Source organism: Aspergillus brasiliensis (genome assembly GCF_001889945.1).
Source record: "Aspergillus brasiliensis CBS 101740 unplaced genomic scaffold ASPBRscaffold_2, whole genome shotgun sequence".
Taxonomy (NCBI): domain Eukaryota; kingdom Fungi; phylum Ascomycota; class Eurotiomycetes; order Eurotiales; family Aspergillaceae; genus Aspergillus; species Aspergillus brasiliensis.
The window spans coordinates 1,501,713-1,523,749 of NW_027137443.1; the positions used below are offsets into that span (position 1 = coordinate 1,501,713).

Consider the following 22,037-nt stretch of genomic DNA (forward strand, 5'->3'; position numbering starts at 1 on the left):
AAAGCATCTGGGACTTAGACTACATAGCTCTATGGATGTCTACGGTGCTATAATCCAAGACGTGATATTATTGGACTAAGATACGTAGACAACGCAGCCAATGTCATCCCCTGTCGAGTGTTCTCAGTACCACAGGACTTCTCCATCTCCGATGCCCGATCTCGGCCCGTCATAACTCCGACTCCCCGACAGGAACATTGCGGATGTGCTCGAGGCATCAGACAACTGTAGGTGGCGGTGCATGATTGTTCTTCTGTTGGCATGGACCCCAATGGACCGTCGAGTACTCCAGGGCTGCCTTCGCCTGGCGATCTGATTGCGCAGCAACGGAAAGATGCCATCCAAGCAGCGGGGCAGCCTACAGGCGACGAAGGCCTTCTCTCCCAGCTAACCAGCAATCCTTTCTTCACCGCGGTAAGTTTCCTAAGCTGTCGCGGCTATGCTCTGCTGCAAAATGCAATCGCTGACAGGAAGTTGTATTTCTAGGGATTTGGTTTAGCCGGTCTAGGAGCCGGTGTCAGTCTCGCACAAAAAGGTTTCCGTCATGGCGCCGCTCTTCTCCGTCGGCGCATGCTTGTCGACGTCGAAATCAGCATCAAAGATGACTCCTACCCGTGGTTCCTTCACTGGATGACACTATACCAACAATCGCAGCTCAATACGGCCCGCTCCGCTGCCAGCAGGTCTGGTTTCATGGAGTCCATATTACAGAGGCTGACCCCCGGGATGCGCCACCTCTCAATCCAAACACAGAAAGTCGAGCACAGCAATGGGGCGATACATACACATTTCGCGCTGGTTCCTGGACCCGGAAGGCATGTTTTGCGGTATAAGAATGCGTTTATTTTCGTCAACCGGATGCGAGAGTCCAAGTCCCAGGACCTACACACGGGCCGGCCGTGGGAAACCATTACTCTGACCACGCTTTATTCGCATCGACACGTCTTCGAAGACCTCTTCACTGAAGCGCATGCGTATGCGGCCAAATCCCACGAAGGCAAGACATCCATCTATAACAGCTGGGGTACCGAATGGAAGCTTTTTGGACAGCCGCGGCGAAAGCGTCCGTTGGAGTCAGTGGTCCTCGATCAAGGAGTCAAGGAGCGAATTGTGGAGGATGTGCAGGACTTTGTGGGCAGTGGCAAATGGTATCACGATCGGGGAATCCCCTACCGCCGTGGTTACCTCCTCTACGGCCCCCCGGGAACGGGCAAGAGTTCGTTCATCCAAGCCTTGGCGGGCGAGTTGGACTATGACATTGCTATCTTGAACCTCAGTGAACGGGGACTGACCGACGATCGGCTAAATCACCTTCTAACGATCGTTCCGAACCGAACCCTGGTCTTGCTGGAAGATGTAGACGCTGCGTTCTCGAATCGCCGAACTCAAACAGACGAGGATGGATATCGCGGAGCCAATGTCACGTTTTCGGGTCTGCTGAACGCTCTTGATGGCGTTGCAAGCGCCGAGGAACGGATTATTTTCCTCACCACCAACCACGTTGAACGGCTAGACGAGGCGCTAGTCCGACCAGGTCGCGTGGACATGACGGTGCGCCTGGGTGAAGTGACTCGTTATCAAGTCAGCTGCCTCTGGGACCGATTCTACGGAGAGCTTGACCCGAGTGGCACCAATCGACAGGTATTCCTCGATCGGCTACAGGAATTAGGGCTGATCGAGGACGAGAACGGCTTCAAGGCTGATCGAACGAAGAGCACCAGTGCTGCTGCTCTACAAGGCTTGTTCTTGTACAACAAGGGGAATATGGAGGGAGCGATTGCTATGGCCGAGGGGCTGACATACCGAGTTCATGATGAGGCTATGTAGGATGAGAGCGATTAGACTGTATGATAGACCGTGGCATGTATATTAGTCGTGCGCCAGTATATGTAAAATATGGCCAATGGAATAGCAGATTCAATCCTACTCAAGGCAAATTTGAGGCCGTCAGGTTTTCTGATACTTGCTATCTCTGTATTGTCGGAGCGGTTCCCTTTCTGGTAACCGACTATTCTTCACCGATAGGTGGTGTCTCGATTAGAGAGTACCAGAGATAAACCTCATCACTTCATCTCGTCACCTACCCCGCGACCACGGACCACTCACAGTCTTTGATTATCATCTTCAGCGCTTCCCTATGCCGAATCATGATCTTTGGGTTGGTTCGAGGCGCCGGGCAGAGTCCAGCCACATCATGCCCGCTATCCGATCCAGCGAGATGTCGAGGCTAAGCGCCGACCCAAGCAATCAAGTTTCTCCCACTACGGTGCATATTCTTCACGCTACTGCAGCCTCTCTTGTTCGGACCCTTGCCGCCGGCGATGGATGTTTTGATCATGATGGATAGATTGGGGTCTGTGCCTTGCCAGCTGGGTACTAATGATGGTGGGCGTCTATGTATGGTGAGCTTATATATACACAACATACTACCACCTGTTTTGCGATATTGATTGAAGCAGTCTTTGACATTTCCTTTTCTTTCCTGGACTCAGATACTAGATTCAGCCCCAAAGACGCAAGTCCACAGTTCTTTACGTGACTGCAAGCAAATCTAATCTCACAATGAATCAGTTCCAACTCTTCCCATCATCCTCGGATAACAGACCATCAAAGGAATTGCCAAGGGTACCGAGAAGGCCAGCCTTAAAAACACATACAGATACGAGACCCATGGAGGAGCTACGTGACAAGAGTAGTCCTACAGAAGCCGTGATCTTTAAACTTATTGAGGATACCCATACTAGTATCAAACCGCCGCCAAAGGCCATGTCCAGGTCGACTCCAGTATCTATCCCAGAGACAATACGAGAGCGTGAATCGTCCAAGTCACCTCTGCGTCATGACCGCCACAAGCGGCCGACAGAAAGAGTTGGCTCTCCTTCATACTCGACCAGATCTGCTCCGCCTCAGAACAACTCACCTGCTGCAGCTCCAGTGGTGCCGATGAAGTCAACAGTTCCTCGATATAACTTCAATCCTCTAAGAAACCAGCAGCACTACTACCCGGAGCCTTCATTCGATGACCACTGGGAATTAGCTAGGTCGGAGACGGAGACGCCACCCCCAGAGATTGATCGCGCTCTTGGGCCCAAGACAGTTCCTGCAAGCGTGCTAAACTTTCCGGCTGGCGTTCTTGATCCTGTAGAGAGATATTCTACGCAAGACGAGCTACAGAGTCTCTGGGAAATAGCCAACGGCCAACGCCCACGGAGCCAGCCTGCGGCTTTTAACCTGTGTGTTGAGCGGTAAGTACATTCCTTGAACTTACTATGATATGGCTGACCCCTACAGGATCGACACCAATACACTTGTGTTCGGGGACCCAAGAGTACCATTCTATACACTGCGAACTACTTCAGAAAAGGACATATCGATCATCCGAAAGCACCCCTTCAAGCAGGACAGCAGCGTCCCTGTGATGAACTTAAAGCTTGAAGACAAATCTCGTCGCCAGGGTCCCTACGATGGCCTGGTTTCGATACTATTCCCGCGCCTCGCCGCCATCTTAGCCATGGACCAAGCCGCAGAGGTGGCGGAAGAGCTCCGCCTATCAGCCACCGAGGCGACTCAAGCAGAAGGAGAAGCACTCAAACGAGCAGCGGCTCAGGAATCCTGCAAGTTGCTGTGGAACCAATCGAGACGAGTGTATGAGCTTCATCACCCCGCGCTGTGCAAGCAGCAGCCTCCCGCGCTGGTTGGTGCTGCTGGCATTCCTCTGTCGCCAGTACGCTCAAAATATTCTGGCGTCCTACACATTACAGTTTCCAGTCTGTCCAAGGAGGGGGAACACAGCCAACCACCCACCATTCTGGTCACTACCCCTCTGCCAGCCAATGCCGTCGAGACGGGTGCCATGGCGGCTACACCGCGCACGTCCACGCTGCCACTGACAGACGCCGATGAGCCTTTGGCGTCGCTCGATCTGAGGACCATGACTCTGTCACTAGCTACGGGGTCGATTGTTGCGACGATACCCTCGTTGTATGCTGTTGACTGTCTTGTCTCTGCACTACTGGCTGTGGCGGTGTCCGACGAGTCTACAAGGCCTGTTCTTGAGGGACTCAAGCTGTATGACCAGGGGCCCTCGAGTCCCTCTCTATCTAGCCCAAGAAGGGAGATGATCACTACTCTAGCGGAACGGGAAGACGCTAAAGAAGGTAGCCAGCTATGGTCGAAGGTGAAATCGCAACACGATTCTGATGGCCGAAAGTGGTATCAGTTTTGGAGCCGTAAGCCCAAGAGGCCGAAGGACCGGAAGATCGTAGTGGAGGAATTCGATATGGACAAGTACGGGCGATATCAAGGAGGGTCTCGGGAGGGAGAGGAACTTCCGCCGATAGCACGGGGATGCTTGCGGGTGTTGTTCTGGGGGTTTAATGTGGTGGTGCACGGACTTGCGATGGTTGTCAAGGGGGTTGCTTGGATGGTGGTGAACCTGACTCGATGTTGTGCTACTGATAGCCATACTTCATAGGATTATCGGGATTGTACCCTATGGATTGATGTGGGTTGCATTCCTTGATGTCACGATACTCGCAGGGACTGTTGTAGATGAAGTCAGAGCCAATTTGAGATAAGAATTCCACTACCAGCCCCTGTCAAGATTTAGTAGAAAGTCAATTCAACTAGATGCATGACACGGTAGAAGGGAATTTGGTATTGTATCCAGTCAATACACAACATCGTGTATAAACTGATACTGCGAAATTGGTAAGACTATCTACAATACATCCTCAATCATGCTATAATCCCAACCCACCCACACTTCCTTCCTACTAAATAAAATCATACAGCCTAGATTACAATAATAACAACAAGAACCAAGAATAGAGATCGGAAACATACCTCCTCCCTCCAGTACCGTGTAGCAAATCAACATGATACATTCATACATACCCAACTCACATTCCACACCAAACCTACCGCCACTCCATCGATCATCTACACGATATGCACGATATCACTGCCTCAGGACTGGAATTCAAGGGATGTTGCCACCCTTATACCACTTGATAATTAATAGTCCGTACTTAGTAGTGTCATAGATATATAGAGTACGAGACACAGCACCCACATCTATTCTAACATCCAACAATTAACTAACTACTAAACACCAAGGATACTAAGAATAAGAAACTAAAGATGCATAACCTCCTCCTTCTATCCACTCTGTCCCTCGCCGCAGCGACATCCACCACAACCAACGGCGACTTGGGATATTTGCAATGTGCTGTTCGTATCCCATTCCCTCACAAGTCCTTTGACATACAACGAATTTGAACTATCGAAACTAATGAATAATAACTGATTGAAAGTCCTCCATCGCAAAAACCTACCCCCGCAACGCGGGATGCACCTCCCCCTCAGCACTAGACTGCTTCTGCAACGCCCCATTTGATCCGTCCTCACTGGATCAGGATACTTTGGACAACTGTGCGAGTGAGGGTGTTTGTACGTCCTCCATCCTCTGTTTCTTACCTTAGTATCTTACATATATACGTGTATGCTAATGAGAATACATAATGAACAGCACCATCCAACATCCCCGACTACGTCTGCAGCGATACCGACGTCCCCATTGATGCTCGCAAGGGCAGTAGTCCTATGATGAGGGTGGATACAACCACCTCCAATGCCAGTAATACCAATGGCATTGGCAATGGCAACAAAAATGGAAACGGAAACGGAAACGCCAATGGCAATGGCAATGGCAACAAAAATGGAAATAGCAACAGCAACGGCAACGGAAACAAGCCCTCACCCAAACACACCATCACTAACCAGACCCAAAAGGATACCAAGACCGACAAGAAGCGTGCATATGCACCCGACCCCAACACCGACTCCGAGTCATCCCTAGACACAGACACAGACACTACTCAAGACTCATCAACATCAGACTCATCCCCAGACTCAGAGAAGCGCATCGAAGCCACGACTGAAACCCAAACCTCAACCAAAACTGAAGAAGAAGCCCGCCAAGAATCTACATCAGCAACCATCACCGAACACCACGGTGTACATATGACAGACGCATCCAACGCGAACGTAGTATACAAGTTCTACACGGAGACAGTCACGGACTGTGCATGTGATTATCCTCCATCTGCTACTGATGCTCAGGCTCATGATGCTCATGATGCTTCGGAGGTGAGGATGGAGAGTGAGGCTGTTCCTGCTACGGCTACGGCTACTGCTAGTACCTCTGCGAGATTGTTTGGGACGCAGGCAGTTTATGCTTCGGGGAGTTCATCGGGTGTGGTTGCACCATCGTCGGTGGTGATGTCGTTGCCTAGTGGAGTTGATGCGAGTCGGATTGATGGTGGTGGATCGAATGATACTACTGGGGCGATGTTTCAGGGGAGTGCTGTGAGAGGAGGGATTGATGGGATGTTGATGGCGGTTGGAATGGGGGTTGTAGGGGTTGTTGTTTTGGTTCTGTGATCCTTTTTATTATCTCATTATATTCTATTCTTATTGAGAATAGAGAGAATGGGTTATGTTATGAGTATGACATGTAGTATGATTAGTTTAGTCTTAGTATAGTATAGTATAGTCTGTCTTTAAAATCTAAATCGAATCTTATACCGTTGGCAAAACTCACTGCTATACTGTTCAAGCATGAATCGCCTGCTGCACCTTCGGATACAACTGCACCAATCGATAATACATCTCAGAATGATCTTGTATCAAAACCTGCGGATCCCACGCCATAGCAGCAAAGATGGTTTCAATGCCACTACTCACGGGCGTCATAAAGATCTGACAAATCTGCAACCCGATCACAAACGCAAACGCCATAATGACTGCCGTGAAATTCCCATCTCGATTGTACCCCGGGTTTGTGAACTGAAGATACAGATACGCCAGCAGGGCACACACATACGACACGAAGACCGAGCCCATCGTCAGCACCGGTCCCACAAGACAATCATTAACCAGGGCATCCACGCCACGATCTTTCATCATTTTCCACGTATCCTTGGCGGAGGGGATATAGGCTTTCCCGTACAAAGCGATATGGCAGAAGGCGTAGCGATTGAAGAACGTGACGAGCCAATCCAGCAAGGAGATGAAACAGCCCAGGACCCAGAACCCAATGCTACCGATGAGACTGCCCTGCGCGGCTTCCTGCCGCTGCGCGATGGAGCACGCCTGCCGCAGCATGTTGATGAAGGCGAGGATGAGCGAGCCGAAGCTGATGCTACCAAAGGAGTAGGTGGTGGCGCGACGGAACGCGCCCCGCGTGGCACCGTGCGGCATGCCCTGGGGTGAGTTGGCGAAGAAGTACCAGGAGCCGTAGACGCCCGCGATGGTGGTATGCACGGTGTTCTTGAGCCACTCGCTGAACCAGTACATGGCGAAGGTGACGTAGACGACGAGTCCGATGACTCGGGCGGTGCTGCAGCCGCCGGAGCCGTTGGGGCAGGCGGGGTTGACGCCGGTGCTGTCGGGCTCGTAGGCGACGTAGATGGAGACGAGGGTGACGGAGAACCAGGCGGCGAAGGCGACGGCGACTAGGCCGCCGATGGTGCTGACCAGGAACATGTGCCCGTATCGGCGCGAGACGTCGATGGAGACCTCCATCATGTAGGCTGTGAAGGGGATGCGGGGGATCCAGCTGATAAAACAGACGATGGCGAAGACGCCGAAGATGAGGAAGACGATACCGCCGCCATATTGCCCGCGCACGATGTAGTAGATGCCGGTGGCGAGGGCGAATACGATGTTCAGAATGCCCGTGACCCAGATGAAGAGCTTGGAGAAGTACCGGGCACCAAGAAAGTAGGCATATGAGAAGGCGAGGGCCACGCAAAGGACGAAGATGAAGAGCACAAGGGTGTTGGTGTTGAGGGAGAAGTCATTGGTCGCATCGTAGATACCGCCGCCGCTGAAGCCTTTGTATTTCGCATAACGATGGATGGTCACGCCGGACACTGCCACGTAGCCGAGGAAGACGGCGATGAGCTGCCAGAAGTTTAGTGATGAATCATCGTGTGACAACATAGGAGTATCTTACTAGGAGTCCCGCCCAGATGTCATTGTATTTGGGTCGCTCGATTTCGAAGGCTTCGTCAAACCCATACACGGCTTGGTTGTAGGTTGGCGGAGGTCCCTGAGGAGGTCCCTGAGGAGGTTTTGGTTCAGGTCCTCGATAATCACCGCCATTGTGTTGGGGAGGAGCTTGGTTGTAGTTGTGGTAGGCATATTGCTGTTGCGGCTGTGGTGGCTGAGGCTGTTCGCCAAAGCTCTGGTTGGTGTTGTAATAGCTGGATGCCTGACCACTCATGATTGCGTGCTGTGAATTGCAGAGAAGGGGGAATTGAAGAGGTGAAGATCACCTCGCGAGTTCGCTGAAGAGAAAAGTCAAAAACTTGCAATCCGGGCAGCAGAAGGTTACACTACAGCTCGAGCGCGTCATCGAGGCGGGATCGACCGGCCGCTGTGTTGGCTGTCCACGGATCCCCAAACTTAATTCCTCTTCCCCCCCCCCCAAATTACTGTAAAGAGTAAAGGATTGTGAATCAATGCCACTCATATATCTAAGCTAATATGCAGTATGTACATGTAACATCGTCAGGCATGTCGTCAGTCCCTCCGGCCTGCGCCCTGAAACCCGCGAGTCGATTAAGATTAAGAGGTCGCAGAGTAACATATAGATCGTCCGGACCAGGTAAACGGTGGAACTGACCGGTTCAAATACAATAAAGCTGCTTTGGGGGGTATCAATAAAAGCCATCCATCACTCCTCAGCTCCTACCGAAATGCATGGTTCCGCATGTGTCGCCACGAATTTCCGATCTTGCGCTCGATGCCTGGGATGGGTGTTCGTGATCGTCCGGGCCACTCGTCTGTCGCTGCTTGGATCTGGCCCTTGTTCCACGCCCGCGACCGCCGCATGTTCTCGTGTCGAACTGCTGCCCGTCGCGCGGCACGCAGCTCGTCGATGCGGCCCTGTCCAACCCGGTGTCGCCGCACGAAGCAGTCGTCCATCAGAGTATTGGCGTCCAGCAGCTTCTTTGGCACTGTCTGCACCACCTGGAATACCTCCATTGGATCCGACACCGCCATGATCTCTCGCTCGCACGACTTGAAGATGGCCAGTGAGACCCGGAAGAACGTCTTGGACCCTTCATAGAAGAAAACATCCCACACCCGCAGTGTTGTTTCCAGGGGCAACGTCCCAATAAATACCGACATCAGCCAGTTCGTCAGTCCCAGCGTGATGTCTGGGAGCCGCGACGTCACCGTCAGTGCGGGCGCCCCCGAACCGCCACCGAATCCACCGGCGATCTTGTTGTACACATGCGGCGACGTCTCCTTGAGCAGCACCATCAGGATCCACAGGTCGATGTTAGCGCCTTCCAGGCTGATTTCGTGCGTGCTTGGGAGATACACCGAGCTGATGATGTGCAGCATCCAAAATGCCTTTTCTTCAGGCATGAACAGCAGCAGCAGCCCCGTGATGAAGTTCAGCGACTGCGTATACCCGATCTGCGGGTTGTGCACCGCGAATGCATACAGCACGCGCCGGAGCGACTGGATCATCTCTGTCTCAACCGTGACAGACTCGTGTTTCGGGTTACTGCTTCCAGCGCCAGCGCTGGAGCCTCCGTATTGTTCGACCGATTCAGGTTTGAAATGGATGTTATCCGGAAACGTTCGGTGTAAGTCGCGTTCAATGTGCTCCTTGTCGTCATTGCTCGGGGAATCCATGGCCTGCCGGACAAGCTGCTCGTAGAGCCCGGGATTCCGGTTCAGGTGCTCATACCCGCCAGCGTAGAAGAACCAGGCGGCTCCTCGATACTCCGACGGAATGCCTTTGCGCACCAGCTTTTTGATTTTGTTTGATTTCGGCGGGAAGGAGATCGGATCTGTGATCGGCAGCCGATTCTGACGGAGCAGTTCCACCCACTTGATTCGCTGGGTCGCGGCAAAGTCGGCGTATGAGCTGCTCCACGCCTCATACTGGGCCAGCGTCACATGATGAGTAGCCTTTCGGAACCCGTAACGATCGCGCGAGTCCGTTCCCAACAGGAGGGCAGGAGGCACCACTCCGGGCACCACGATTTTTCTTTCTTGACGCTCGACCCCTGGTGATCTTAGCGGTGCTTCAACCGGTGGTTCTTCAAGCGGGACTTCCTCTCTCTCATGACGATCGCTAAGTGACCCTCGTACAGGGGCACTCAGCTCCGGGAGCGGTGGTACAGGCGGAAGATCCTCGGTGGGGTCCAGGTCGGGCGAATGCTCATCGGAAGTATGGCCATCATCGAGCGTATATTCGGTGGGCGGACGTGGACTCCACGGTCTTACTTTCTCATCGTCATATATATCTGGCGATCCAGGTTCCTCCGTCACATCGCTAAAACCGTCGAGGTACATGGAAATGGCATCCTCCACACTCATGCCCCCATCTTTTTCACAAGGTCCATCGGGCGTGTCCGGAGAAAGGTCCGTAATCGAGCTACTCTTGGTGAGGACACTGCTGCGCTCAGTTCCGCTGGCTTGTTCGATGCTTGATCGCGACGTCATGGCAGAGTTGACACTGGATCGCAGGGCATCTTCTCCATGTGCGTCTGCATAACTCCCCGGAGGCACGACACGAGGCAATGCTAATCCATACGCATCATCTGGGTACCGTTCTCGTGACCGAGGAGGTCGTTGGCGTCGACTATGCAGCTTGGAGGTAGACATGGAGATGCGCAATCCCGGTGCGCCTGGCGGAAGCTTCCGGGGCGGTGGGTGATCGAATTCAGTCTCTCTGGGAGGATATCCTGGGCGACGATTGGGTGACACCGGGTATGTTGGCGTACGCAGGGCGGGCTTGCGGGGGACGAACTCATAGTCGTCATCTCTGGGTTGAGGCGAAGGGGAGCGCCATGATGGATCGGCTGCAGCCGCCTGTGCAGGGTGCAGTCGTGGGGAAGGCACGGGAGGGCGCTGAGAAGGGGGAGGACGAACGCCGTCGGCGGTCGAGGGGCGCGGAAAGGGAGGATTGAGTCTCAACGGATCTAGGCGGGGAGGGTTCGGGATCCTGCGTCGGCTGGGGATATCATGCGCGCCTGCAAGGGGCGGATATCGAAAGTCTCCATTTCCTGTGACCATGGCCACGAGATGATAGATCCCAGTTCCCGCTGGACATTGGTCGGTGAGTGTAGAATGGAAAGACGCAGTCGAGGACTGATTCAGGGGGGCGGCGATAGTTGATAAGGATGGGTGAAGAGGCAAAGGGGCGGCGAGACGAAGCGGAGGAAAAAGAAACGAGAAAGAGTAAGCGCGTAGAGAAAGGCTGCAGGGCAGTGGTGAACGAGTGAAGAGACCGGTCAAGCGGTCGAGCTGCTCCGTCAGGCGCGAAGTGAAACGAGCGGATCGAAAAGAAAAGTGCAGGCCAAGTTAATAGTCGCCCCGGCAGCGCGCGATGCAGCAGTCCATCTAACCAAGTCTCACGAACCTGCCAGAGGGTCAATCCGAGACTTCATCTCACGACGAAACAAAGAGCGAGAGAAGAGTTAGAAAAAGAGGAGACGGACGGCGACGACGACGAAGAAGAAGAAAAGCGAGAGCCGAAAGGGAAAAGGGGAAAATCGCTGCGGGCCTCGATCGAGTCTAGCGCGTACGATTCCCAGCGAAGTCGTGAAGTTGAAAATTAAAATCCATCCGCTTATTACGGACCCTGTCCGGTAAACTAAACGTCCTGCCGTGCTAATTTCACAGCTAATTTCAGGTACCGTATTCTGATTACGCCTGGTTAGTTTTTGGGCCTTGGTACACGATGGGTTTCAGTCTGACGCCAGGATGAGATCAGTCTCATCAACGGCGTTTGAGGTTGATGATTGTAGTATATCTAGTGCAATGAGCAGAGGCACTTGCGGAGGACCTCGGAGTGTGGTGCCATGTAGAGAAAGTACGCCAATGCATCCTGTAGAGTTCACAATGGCTTTGCGTTCCTCTTCACCCCGAGACGGCGGGTTACACAACGGTTGCAGGGGGTTTGCAGAGTCTCAGGTCTCCCAACAACAACCATCTATCTATCATCTACAAAGTGCCTATTCCGTCGCCTTGTTGCATAGTACTTCTTCAACCGTGATAGGTCACTCCTACCTACATGTTTCTCCATAGAAGCTGCATCCGCGGTGACGTTATGTACGGGGAGACGCTGGACATCGCCAACCACATCCCTCGCAGTTGGGAGGGTCCGCCCCGACCCGTCTGGAGACCGGCTGGATGCATTGCATATCTACCGTTGGATGAAGGAGCGATCGTCCAGACAGGTTGCCTGGATGGCATACGAGTTGATGATGCTCATTTACCAACTGCCAGATAATCGCAGCAGGCTTTCCAATGGTGGAAATCATGACGACGAGCGTGGGCAACTTCCTTGGTACGGAAAGCGAAAAACCGGTTTGACACAATACGGGCGTACCAGGCGGAGTCGGTTTCAGCTGCCCCTAGTCGGGTCCCACCCGCCGAAGCGCCAAGGTTCGATTCGCTCGACAGCTGCTTGCCCTTTTTGATAGTCGGTTGTTCGACAAACTGTTTTATCCCTTCTGGCGCTTGTCTTTGAGGCCCACCAGGTTGGTTTCCCTCCGAACTAAGACCGGATGCTATTCTTCCGATCTCCCTTCAAAGTAGAGTGAAGCACGATGCTTATTAAACGCCATCGCTTAGTGAGCTTGACCAGAACTCCTCCGTAGTAGCGTTCCTTCCCTCCGTCACATGATTCTAGCGGGGATCGATCGTCCCGTGATGCGGCCGCGCCCCACCACTTCCTACTGCTTCGGGAACTTTTCCCTAAACCCAATTTGATAAAGTTTGATGCTCTAAGGCACTATCGTGGATATCGCTTCACTTTATCCTCCTGCCGAAAGGCAACCAGCTTTTGTGCCATTGGCCGCTGTCGAATCATTCGGCTCATATCTGATGTATCGCTTATCATCTGCAGGCTGAGACTCATTCTTATGATATGAGTCGCCGGACTGGATATCTCGCATGCATAGCTCAACTTAGTTCACCAAAATTTGGACTGTCAGAAACTCTAAAGCTAGATAGCATCCCTTGAGAGATTGCGCTGTGACGGACATCCGATGCACCAGAACTCCGTTGCGTCGCCCTTATATGGATCGACTCGCGAAAGCGAGTTTGATGCTATTAATACAGACGGGAGCCAAAGGATGCGCTTGATGATCCCTTATCGGAAATCAGCACCGCGATTCCTAGTGTCCACAATGGGATAATGCCGCCAACTGGTGGGTCTCCTGCGCGTCATGGCGATGACGAACGTGTTCTCGCACAGGAATTACAGTAATAGAGAGTCGGGGTCCCAGAGGGCAGTATGGAGTACATTTGATCGCTCTTTGCTTGTTCCCCTCGGCTTTTGACCGTGCCGCTTATGACAATCAAAAGGGATGATGCCAAGGCAGGCTCCCCTTCTATTAAGATTACCAGTGGGCTTGACCGTCGGACTTCCTAAGAGCGCCTTGCATGCAGGATCCAGTGCAGGATCTTATCCCTGACAAACAGTCATTTTACCTCGCGTTTTCATCTGACAGTTAACTGTGTACTGCATGCTATGCCACTCGCGTCACTTTCACGTTCATCCCTCTCTGTCGTACGAACCATGCATTGACCAACTCCCACTCAGCTTCCGGGTCACTCAATTCAGTCTGTAACAGCCACCCGTTAACCAGACACCACATATTACCGAAACAAGAGTTAAATGGCAGTGCACATACCTTGTAGGCCAAGAGCAACGATGGGATCAGCTTATATATTTCCAACAGGCTGATGTTCTTCCCAATGCAGGTTCGGGGGCCGGCCCCAAACGTCAGCGTCGCCCCTAGCATATTCTGCCTTCGCAGTCGAAACTCCGCTTCTGATTCATCGTTACCCCGCAGCCAACGCTCAGGGACGAACCTGTCAATCTCTTTGCCAAAAATAGCGTGGCGATGGATTATCCACGGATTGACGCCAACAACAGTCCCGGCGGGGAGGAAGGGGCCGTTTGGCAATTGAAGGCCTTCTGCGGGGACTACTCTCTCCAAGAGGAGTCCTACGGGTGGATGCAGACGTAGAGCCTCCTTGATGACTGCGTCGAGATATGGAAGTTCCTGGCTTTGTTTCCATGATACAGGAACGGTAATTTTCCCCGCTCGGAGGGCGCCATGGAGCTCCTCCTGCAGCTTGCCCAATACTCGGTGGTTCTTCAACGTATAGTATAGGATCGCTCGGAGAGAGATAGCAGTCGTATCGGAGCCTGCATTTACATTGCTGACTGTGTACGAGAATACCTGGGCGTTGTCGACCACGTTAGGGTGGATAGATTTGGCCTCCAGGAAGCGGGTCAAGAAATCTTTCTGACGTTCAGGGACATCATCTCGCTTACTGCCATCCTGAGACAGTCGCTCATGCAAGCGATCGCGGGCGAAACAAGCAACAGCTCCAGTAGACCCGCCCCGAACAAGCTGCCAGAGAGGGTTCTTGACCAGGACATAATCTAGCCAGGGCATCTGGCCAATCTACACACAAACGGCCTGTTAGGCTAAAGGAAACAAACTGTTGGCATGCAACTCACCTTTCCTGCATAGTCAAACGTCTTCTCCAGTGAATTTATGATCCCCTCAACATCACGACCCTCCTGCAGGAACCCAAGCTGTTTGCTGAACGTCATCTCCCCAATAACATCGAACGCATCTGCTCATATCAGCGTACTTACTACAACCAGGGTCCAATAACAAAGCCTTACAGTATTGCAACCACGTCGAAATATCAAACACACTCCTCCTCTCGGAAAACTCATCCAACCGTGCAAAGAACGTCCGTATCGTACTATCCACAAACGGCTCGAATTCGGCAACCGTACTCATCGAATAAGCCGCCGACACGGGTCGTTTAATCTTAGCATGGAAGTCCTCATCAATGGTTGTGAAAAGCGTTGTAGTCGGCTTTCCCTTTGCAAGCTGTTGCTGGACAGTATAGAATGCGGTCTACGTACGCATGCGACTGTCAGCATATCAACGTAAATCCTTCGTAACCCCCCAAATATATGGAGATAGTAGGAGGACAATGATACCTTCTTATACCCCCTGTTGATCCCATAAATCACCTTCAATGCCTCCACATTCCAGACACTAACGACGTTCGGTCCTAACCGCACGTACTCGCCATGTTCCTGGTGCAGCTTATAATGTGTGATTTCCGCCTTGCCTCGCGCTACGTCCACGAAGCGCCAGATATTGGTAATTTTGGCAAGGAATGGGCCTGGGATGCGGGATACCCCGGGGGTGAAGTAGTTTCGGGTGAGGTGGATGATGAGGCATGTGAGGAGGAGGGGGGGGATGTGTTGGGAGAGGAAGGTGAGCGTGGTGGTGAGGAGAGCCATGATGGCAATGATGATGAGGGACTGGGAGATATGCTAGTAGTACTAGTACTACCTAGTATTGGGCCTTCATGGATAAGTATCTAATGCTATGGCACGATTGCAGTGGTTGAACTTATATATACTACTTGAGCAGGTGTTGGACTCCCCGCATGAGGGCGGAATAAATCCCGTTGTTACGGACGGGTTGCCGAGGGCGTGTTGTTATCTATCATGATCGACAGGTGTTCTGAACTTGACTTAGGTGGCAAGTTAGTTATATGGGTTATACATATGTTATAGAGTATAATGGTTGTATTAGTCTCTGATGTGCGGGGATACTATCTGTGGCGACTGGCGAGAAAGTAAGGAGGATCCACCCACAGCAGCATAGGTACAGCACTAGTCTATGTGTTGCGTTTTGATTGAAGTCATGCAGATCCAGCCGGAAGTAAGATGCCGAGTATGTCTAAATGTCCATGCATAGTAGTCTCCCAGAATGCATACAGTATCTCTCATAATGTTGTCGTGTCCTTTACTCCACAAGTTTCATGCTAACAATATCACGTCCCATGCAGTCGTTGATGCTCAAACACGTTCATATCATATATATCTAGCCAAGCCAAAACATTCATGTCTTTTTTTTTGAAAGTCCCTGTTCCCTATATATCTTCCATCATGTCGTATCGTTCTTAGCACGCAGACTCTCCTGAAGAATATCTATCTACCTGCTGTACCGACCCGCAGGCAGCAGCGGTAGCAGTAGCAGCCACCCATCTTTCACTAGAGAGTGGCATACTTGCGTGTCCACTCCTTAGCAACCTCATCGTACCGCTTCCAGTCACTCTTAAACTGCTCTGCAATCCGTCCCTCGACGGCATCATCAGGCATCGGTTCCGCGAGCAACTGACGCGCGAACTGCAGCACAGCCAGGATCTTGGAGCTAGGCTTCCACTCATCTGCCCGAAGCATGCCCAGGCACATACTTCCCTTGTCATCGTTGGTCACATTGGGGTGGTAGATCTTCGTTTTGAAGGACACGGTAGGAGGTTTGAAAGGGTATTCGGTGGGGAGGGAAAGGTTGAGTTGGAATTTGCCGTTCTACGTATGATAGGATTGTGAGTGTTAGTGAGGGTTCATTGTTTTGTTTGAGGTTGGTAATAGGTAGGATTGACTCACCTGGTAAGGAGAACCTTCAGGCCCGTCCATATATACGTTCCATGCGTAGAGGTTGGATTCGTCGGCCAACTTCACCATGATGCCCTCTGGGGGGGATTCGACAAGCTCGGCAAGCTCCTGTGAGTCATCTGTTAGACAATTGTGCTCTTTTGTCCAGTCTGATGGATGTGGTCCAGATTATGTAGACGAAATTGTGGGATCTACTCACCTTAGCTATCCGTTTCTGGCTTCCCATGATGTGTATCTGTTTGCGATAGAACCTGGGAGGTGTTTGTCGGTGTGGAAAGAAGAGCGGGGTAAAGATGTTTGAGAGGACACGGTCGGGGACGGCGGAGAAGAGGGGTTATTGCGAAACGTGAAGAAAGCGAAGCATCAACAAGACAGTGAATATGTCCCAGTTCCCTCTAATACTACCTATCAGTGAGAGGTTCAATAAATCGTCGCGGAGCAAGTGCAGATGGTAGAGGGAGCTGTGCTGGTCGGGAAACCCCGAAGCTCTTTGGCAATTGATTAGCGGGGCGGGTCAGGCGGGGCGGAGGATCGGCTGGTCGCAGTGGAAGACGTCAGCATCGATTGATTCCCTTCCACTTTACAGGTTCCACATGAGAATGCGATATTTCAATAGGGGTAGATAAAAGCATTGATTGGACATTATCAAAAGAAGTGTTCTATATATAAATCTGAAGCGCCGTCACTGTCAAATATGCCTCAAAGACAACTGCATACATCTCAACCCGTCAGCTACACCGCATACGATCCAGGCATATCTTTATTGGCAACTTCCCAATACCTCTCCTGTCTGCCTTTGTTCTTGATAAGACCAACTAGGTCAAAGGGATCGATGAGGGTCAGGAGAAATGGTCGATGATCATCATAACCAGGTCCTTCGATCTCGGTAAAGCCGTCCGGGGCGAGATATGTTTTGTTGGATCGTGGCAGCCACTGCATTGGATGGCAGACATTCAGTAGGATGGTATTGAGGTACATGACAACAGCCTCAAAAACCCAGAAAAACCACTCATCCTTGAGAATCGGGCTGATTTCGTTGCCGCTATAAACATTGAGGCTCGCAGCGCTGAAATATTCCACCGTCCGGTAGATTGTGCGCACGGTAATGAGAGTGCAGCTGCAATACAACACGTACAAAGCCCGTTTGATCTTGTCGTTCAGGACGCCGCCACGACGACAATTGTAGTGGAACCTGGCAGCCAACGCCACGAATGCTGCCATCAACACAAGTTGCAAGATCAAAGCGGCTTTGAGCAGTCCCTCTCCTGTCTTCCTTTTACCTTCAGTCGCCTCGGAATTGGCAACCAACGCAGCCCCATTGCCGGTGATAGCTTCGATCACCACACCAACGGCCACAAAAGTGGTGAAAACTCGCCCAGGATGAATTGGCGAATGATATGGAATGTAGTAGAGGATGCGGCCCAGAGTGAAGTAATTGGCGCCCTCGTAGACGGGCCTACGCGCGAGTTAGTTGGTGGCATTTATTATCCATCCGCATCAACAAGTACTCACGGTGCAGCCAGTAACAGAACGGTGCTTGCAATGTATATACCCACATTCCCCCACTGTCCAAAGGCGCCGATAGTACGCGTTATGAACCCAGCTGTAAAGAGAAGAGCAGACCACGGCAGGAGCCCGGTTACTTTCCAAGACTTGTACTGGCTTCCGTCATCGTTAGGCATGGCATAGGTAATAGCACTTGGATGAGCATACATACAAGCACTGGTAAATGTGTACCATTCCAGATACAGCAAACATTATTGCAAAGGAAATGGGTGCTCCTTGGCTGGGTGCATAGTACCAGAGGCTTCCCTCTTCTTCTTGGCGTTAGTGTATGCTATTATAGTAGTATGTGAAGACTTGCGGGTAGGGGTTCCGTACGATATGGGGATCTCTTGTCAAGCATCATCTTGTTCCGTCCTGACTATCGTGACACTGAAACCAAAGCAGGTTGTTGTGATAGGGAAACTAGATTATGATAGCACATTCTTTGCTTCATCTTCTTCGATCTGCCCCGTATATATATACTGTCTTGATATCTTCAGCCTCTGACTGCCGAAAGAACAAGCGAAAACGAGCACACCCTTTTGGGTTAGTGCCTGACCCGAGCCATGAGCTTGGGAGATGGATTTGTTGGACCGGCGAAAGCATCGCCTCAACCTTATTGACTTTGGTTACTACAATAAGACCCTGAGTGTCTTACGCGGCTCCACATGCGATGGCTGAGAGCCAGATGTGGCATCTAACAAAGACGATGGCACGTCACATCATGGCGGAAACCCCGAAACCAAGTCATCACCTGGCACATGAAATTGCTGGACTACAACAAGTGCCAAGAGTAGCGAATACGAGCAAGGCTGAGCCGGGCGCACTTCAGGCACTAAGGCAGTCTCTCGCACTAGAAACTCTAATTCCCGCCTGAATCTGCAGGCACACAAATACGAGCTTACATCATGCGCCAGTTGTCAGGACAACACGACATCAACCCAAAAAGGGCAAAGTCAACATAACGTGATTGCTGGCCTGGGGAAAGTCTCGCCTTCTCCAGCTTCGATAGTGCTTCGATCTGGACCTCATATCGCCCAAAGACGCACGACATCTCGCAGTTACTCCACTCTGTTCAATCGAATGTGAACAGACAACGTGGACAGCTGACCATTATGAGCTCGACAAAGTCCTCCCCCGCATCTCTTTTCCAGGTGTACCTCCGTCTGCGGCCACCTATGCCGCAGCACGTGGAGGAACACGCTGAACGATGCTTGACAGTCGAGTCCCCAGAGCCAAAGTTCGCTGCTGAAGATGGCCAGGAAATGGCAGCTGCCTTTCCCACTCATATCACCCTGCAACCCCCCTCAGATTCTAGGAAGCGTGCCGTTGAAAGGTTCGGTTTCACCAAGGTGTTCGAAGAGTCAGCATCCCAGCTAGACGTCTTCCATGGCACCGAGCTGGAGTCTTTGGTTAAGGGGGTATTGGTTGAAGGCAGGGACGGCCTTATTGCGACGTTGGGAGTGACAGGTAGCGGAAAGGTCCAGTCTACCACACCACCATGAGTGAACATGAAGATGTACTGACAAAGACAACCTACAGAGCCATACAATCCTAGGTTCGAAGTCGCAGCGAGGAGTTACCCAGATGAGCCTTGACCTTATTTTCAATTCTTTGGCCTCGACTATCAGGCCACCCGACAATTCTATCAGCCCTCTTCTTCTATCCACCGTGGCCGCGTCAGACGGTTCCGAAGCCCAAATGTTCACGGCGCAGACATTCCTCGAGGCTGTGTATGGTGACCCTGCCGAACGTGGAAGGAACTCGAGAGCCCAAACGCCCATGAGCACCGGAAGGGCTACTCCCATGACGGTATGGCGCCCTCCCCCCAGGACCCCGTTGCAAGGCACCGCACGATTTTCCCCCTTGGCCGCTGTCCATAATGGTCCCCATCCCAAGATATACAGCGAATCTCTCTCGAGGACATGCTACATCAATCTTCTCAGAATGCACCCTAAATTGAGAGAAAAGATGAAGCACGACTCGTGCCACCCCTTGAGTCATTGTAAATCCGCGTGTGCTAACATGTTTCAACCGGCAAAGGAACCGACACCTGCCCTTATATTCCCCCGCCGCAATATGCCCCAACGTCCCAACGGCCTGCTTCGTTCGCCCGATGTCAGTCACCTCACCATGGAGCTAAACCCTCATTCTGAATATGTGGTCTTGGTGTCTATGTACGAAGTCTACAATGATCGTATCTTTGATCTGCTGTCACCCGCTATAGTACCTGGTCAAGGCAGTACCATGTCCCGTCAGGGAGGAAATGCACAGAAGGACCGACGCAGAGCCTTGTTCTTCAAGCCAACGGAGGGCTCCCCCGACCGCAAGGTAGTTGCGGGACTACGCAAGATAGCATGCAGCACCTACGAGGAGGCTTTATCGGTGCTCGAAGTGGGCTTGACAGAGCGCAAAGTCACTGGAACCGGAGCCAACAGCGTCAGCTCTCGCAGCCATGGTTTCTTCTGCTTGGAAGTCAAGAGAAGAATGCGAAACAAGAGAACTGGCGAAGAGACTTGGATTGGCAACACACTCACGGTGGCAGATTTGGCTGGTTAGTATTGGACTCTTCTCTTGCGGTGGTAAAGCTGACATGAACAGGTTCTGAGCGCGCACGAACGGCTAAAACGGCTGGTTCGACCCTGGCAGAGGCCGGCAAAATCAACGAAAGCTTGATGTACCTTGGGCAATGCCTCCAGATGCAGAGTGACATACAGGACGGAAATAAGGTATGCTACGAAACAGGCTTGATATCGATTCTTGAAAGCTGCTAACTTGAGTAGGCTGCCATGGTTCCCTTCAGACAATGCAAGCTCACTGAGCTACTTTTCTCGAACTCCTTCCCGTCTGCCAACCAGGCTACTGGCCTCAATCGTCACCCACAAAAGGCCATTATGATTGTTACTGCCGATCCTATGGGTGACTACAACGCGACTTCCCAAATCCTGCGTTACTCGGCATTGGCCCGCGAAGTTGCCGTGCCCAGAGCTCCCTCGATTGCCGAGTCTATCTTGTCCAGCACACTGGGATCTCGTCACGGATCTGCCAGTGGACGCAATACTCCCAGCATGGGCACAAACGAAGAGCTTGAAAAGGCCCTGGCAGAGGTCGCAAGACTGACAGCAGAGAATGAATCGCTCTCAGTGAGACTTGCTGAGGAAGAGATCCTCAGGACCGATTTTGAGCTGAGACTTAAGGCAAGCGAAGAAAGATGCATCACGATCGAACAAGAGGTGCGCGAAGAATGCTGGAATGAAATGGACGAGCGAATGGAAGAGGAGCGAAAGAGATGGCAAACTGCTTTGGATCAACAAGTGAGTCTCATTCAAGTGCCCGCTAGTTCGCCCCATGCTGACCGAATCAGTCTGGATTCAACGACGAGCATCTTGACAAGAAGATTGAGATTGTGTCTCGAGGATTCCAAAGTAAGTTCTGCCCACTGGAATCTTCTACTTAATCATGCTAACAGCCTGTTCAGTTTACGAAGACCCGAAGCCGTCCTCAGATGAGCGGGTCGAAGATCTTGAGTTCGAGAATGACCAGCTTCGCAGCAAGATCGCGGCTCTCGAACGCGAGCTGAACTGTCGCTCTCCTACCAAGAAGTCCAGGTCGAAGAATACTCTCGAGACTTCTCGCAACTCCAATATTTTTGGACGCGAGAGTGACATTGAGGTTGCGCTCAAGCGAATGGATCAGCTAAAGCTTGCGGATAGCATGTTCTCTCCTGCACCTCAGCCCGTTAGTTCACCCGGCAAGAGACAGAGAAAGATGGCGACTCGGAAATGGGACTTGGCTCCTGAGGAAGATATTTGAGCCATTACTGAAAGTTCGCTGCTACGCTTTCAGTCCCCGTCTCCTTGTCTTCGTTTGGCAGAATACCTTTTCGTTGGACATAATTACTTGCTCTCATGGTTTGTACGGTAGGGAAGGATGTATTGGGCGTTCTGGT

At 51.9% G+C, this 22,037-nt stretch overlaps 8 protein-coding genes across 8 annotated transcripts; 4 read left to right on the forward strand and 4 right to left on the reverse strand.

Annotated features, from left to right (window-relative positions):
- Positions 1-9: 9 nt before the first annotated feature.
- ASPBRDRAFT_38274 (bifunctional AAA family ATPase chaperone/translocase BCS1) lies at positions 10-1,952 on the forward strand. The gene is made up of 2 exons (XM_067623907.1): positions 10-414; positions 487-1,952. The coding sequence occupies exons 1-2, from the start codon at positions 262-264 to the stop codon at positions 1,825-1,827; spliced, it is 1,494 nt and encodes a 497-aa protein (XP_067483182.1). The 5' UTR covers positions 10-261; the 3' UTR covers positions 1,828-1,952.
- A 610-nt stretch (positions 1,953-2,562) lies between these two features.
- ASPBRDRAFT_116037 (uncharacterized protein) lies at positions 2,563-4,474 on the forward strand (the record flags this gene model as incomplete). The annotated part of the gene is made up of 2 exons (XM_067616950.1): positions 2,563-3,245; positions 3,292-4,474. The coding sequence occupies 2 exons, from the start codon at positions 2,563-2,565 to the stop codon at positions 4,472-4,474; spliced, it is 1,866 nt and encodes a 621-aa protein (XP_067483183.1).
- A 668-nt stretch (positions 4,475-5,142) lies between these two features.
- ASPBRDRAFT_26457 (extracellular serine rich protein) lies at positions 5,143-6,444 on the forward strand (the record flags this gene model as incomplete). The annotated part of the gene is made up of 3 exons (XM_067622266.1): positions 5,143-5,232; positions 5,316-5,451; positions 5,531-6,444. The coding sequence occupies 3 exons, from the start codon at positions 5,143-5,145 to the stop codon at positions 6,442-6,444; spliced, it is 1,140 nt and encodes a 379-aa protein (XP_067483184.1).
- Positions 6,445-6,615: 171 nt separating this feature from the next.
- On the reverse strand, positions 6,616-11,106 carry ASPBRDRAFT_26458 (uncharacterized protein; the record flags this gene model as incomplete). Its single annotated transcript, XM_067622267.1, has 4 exons — positions 6,616-7,968; positions 8,021-8,299; positions 8,693-8,711; positions 8,762-11,106. The coding sequence occupies 4 exons, from the start codon at positions 11,104-11,106 to the stop codon at positions 6,616-6,618; spliced, it is 3,996 nt and encodes a 1,331-aa protein (XP_067483185.1).
- Positions 11,107-13,306: 2,200 nt separating this feature from the next.
- Positions 13,307-15,388, reverse strand: ASPBRDRAFT_38280 (cytochrome P450). The gene is made up of 5 exons (XM_067623908.1): positions 15,071-15,388; positions 14,744-14,984; positions 14,573-14,691; positions 13,734-14,516; positions 13,307-13,664 (listed from the first exon to the last, which is right to left on the reverse strand). Exons 1-5 carry the CDS (start codon positions 15,377-15,379, stop codon positions 13,569-13,571), a joined length of 1,548 nt encoding a protein of 515 aa, XP_067483186.1. The 5' UTR covers positions 15,380-15,388; the 3' UTR covers positions 13,307-13,568.
- Positions 15,389-15,666: 278 nt separating this feature from the next.
- ASPBRDRAFT_38282 (putative ubiquitin conjugating enzyme (UbcB)) lies at positions 15,667-17,049 on the reverse strand. Its single transcript, XM_067623909.1, has 3 exons — positions 16,743-17,049; positions 16,535-16,651; positions 15,667-16,456 (listed from the first exon to the last, which is right to left on the reverse strand). The coding sequence occupies exons 1-3, from the start codon at positions 16,767-16,769 to the stop codon at positions 16,139-16,141; spliced, it is 462 nt and encodes a 153-aa protein (XP_067483187.1). The 5' UTR covers positions 16,770-17,049; the 3' UTR covers positions 15,667-16,138.
- A 102-nt stretch (positions 17,050-17,151) lies between these two features.
- Positions 17,152-18,762, reverse strand: ASPBRDRAFT_38283 (putative RTA1 domain protein). The gene is made up of 4 exons (XM_067623910.1): positions 18,425-18,762; positions 18,261-18,360; positions 18,056-18,205; positions 17,152-17,999 (listed from the first exon to the last, which is right to left on the reverse strand). The coding sequence occupies exons 1-4, from the start codon at positions 18,450-18,452 to the stop codon at positions 17,276-17,278; spliced, it is 1,002 nt and encodes a 333-aa protein (XP_067483188.1). The 5' UTR covers positions 18,453-18,762; the 3' UTR covers positions 17,152-17,275.
- A 441-nt stretch (positions 18,763-19,203) lies between these two features.
- On the forward strand, positions 19,204-21,901 carry ASPBRDRAFT_51636 (kinesin family protein; the record flags this gene model as incomplete). Its single annotated transcript, XM_067626766.1, has 6 exons — positions 19,204-19,569; positions 19,631-20,642; positions 20,690-20,817; positions 20,872-21,402; positions 21,453-21,513; positions 21,567-21,901. The coding sequence occupies 6 exons, from the start codon at positions 19,204-19,206 to the stop codon at positions 21,899-21,901; spliced, it is 2,433 nt and encodes an 810-aa protein (XP_067483189.1).
- Between the last annotated feature and the right edge of the window lie 136 nt (positions 21,902-22,037).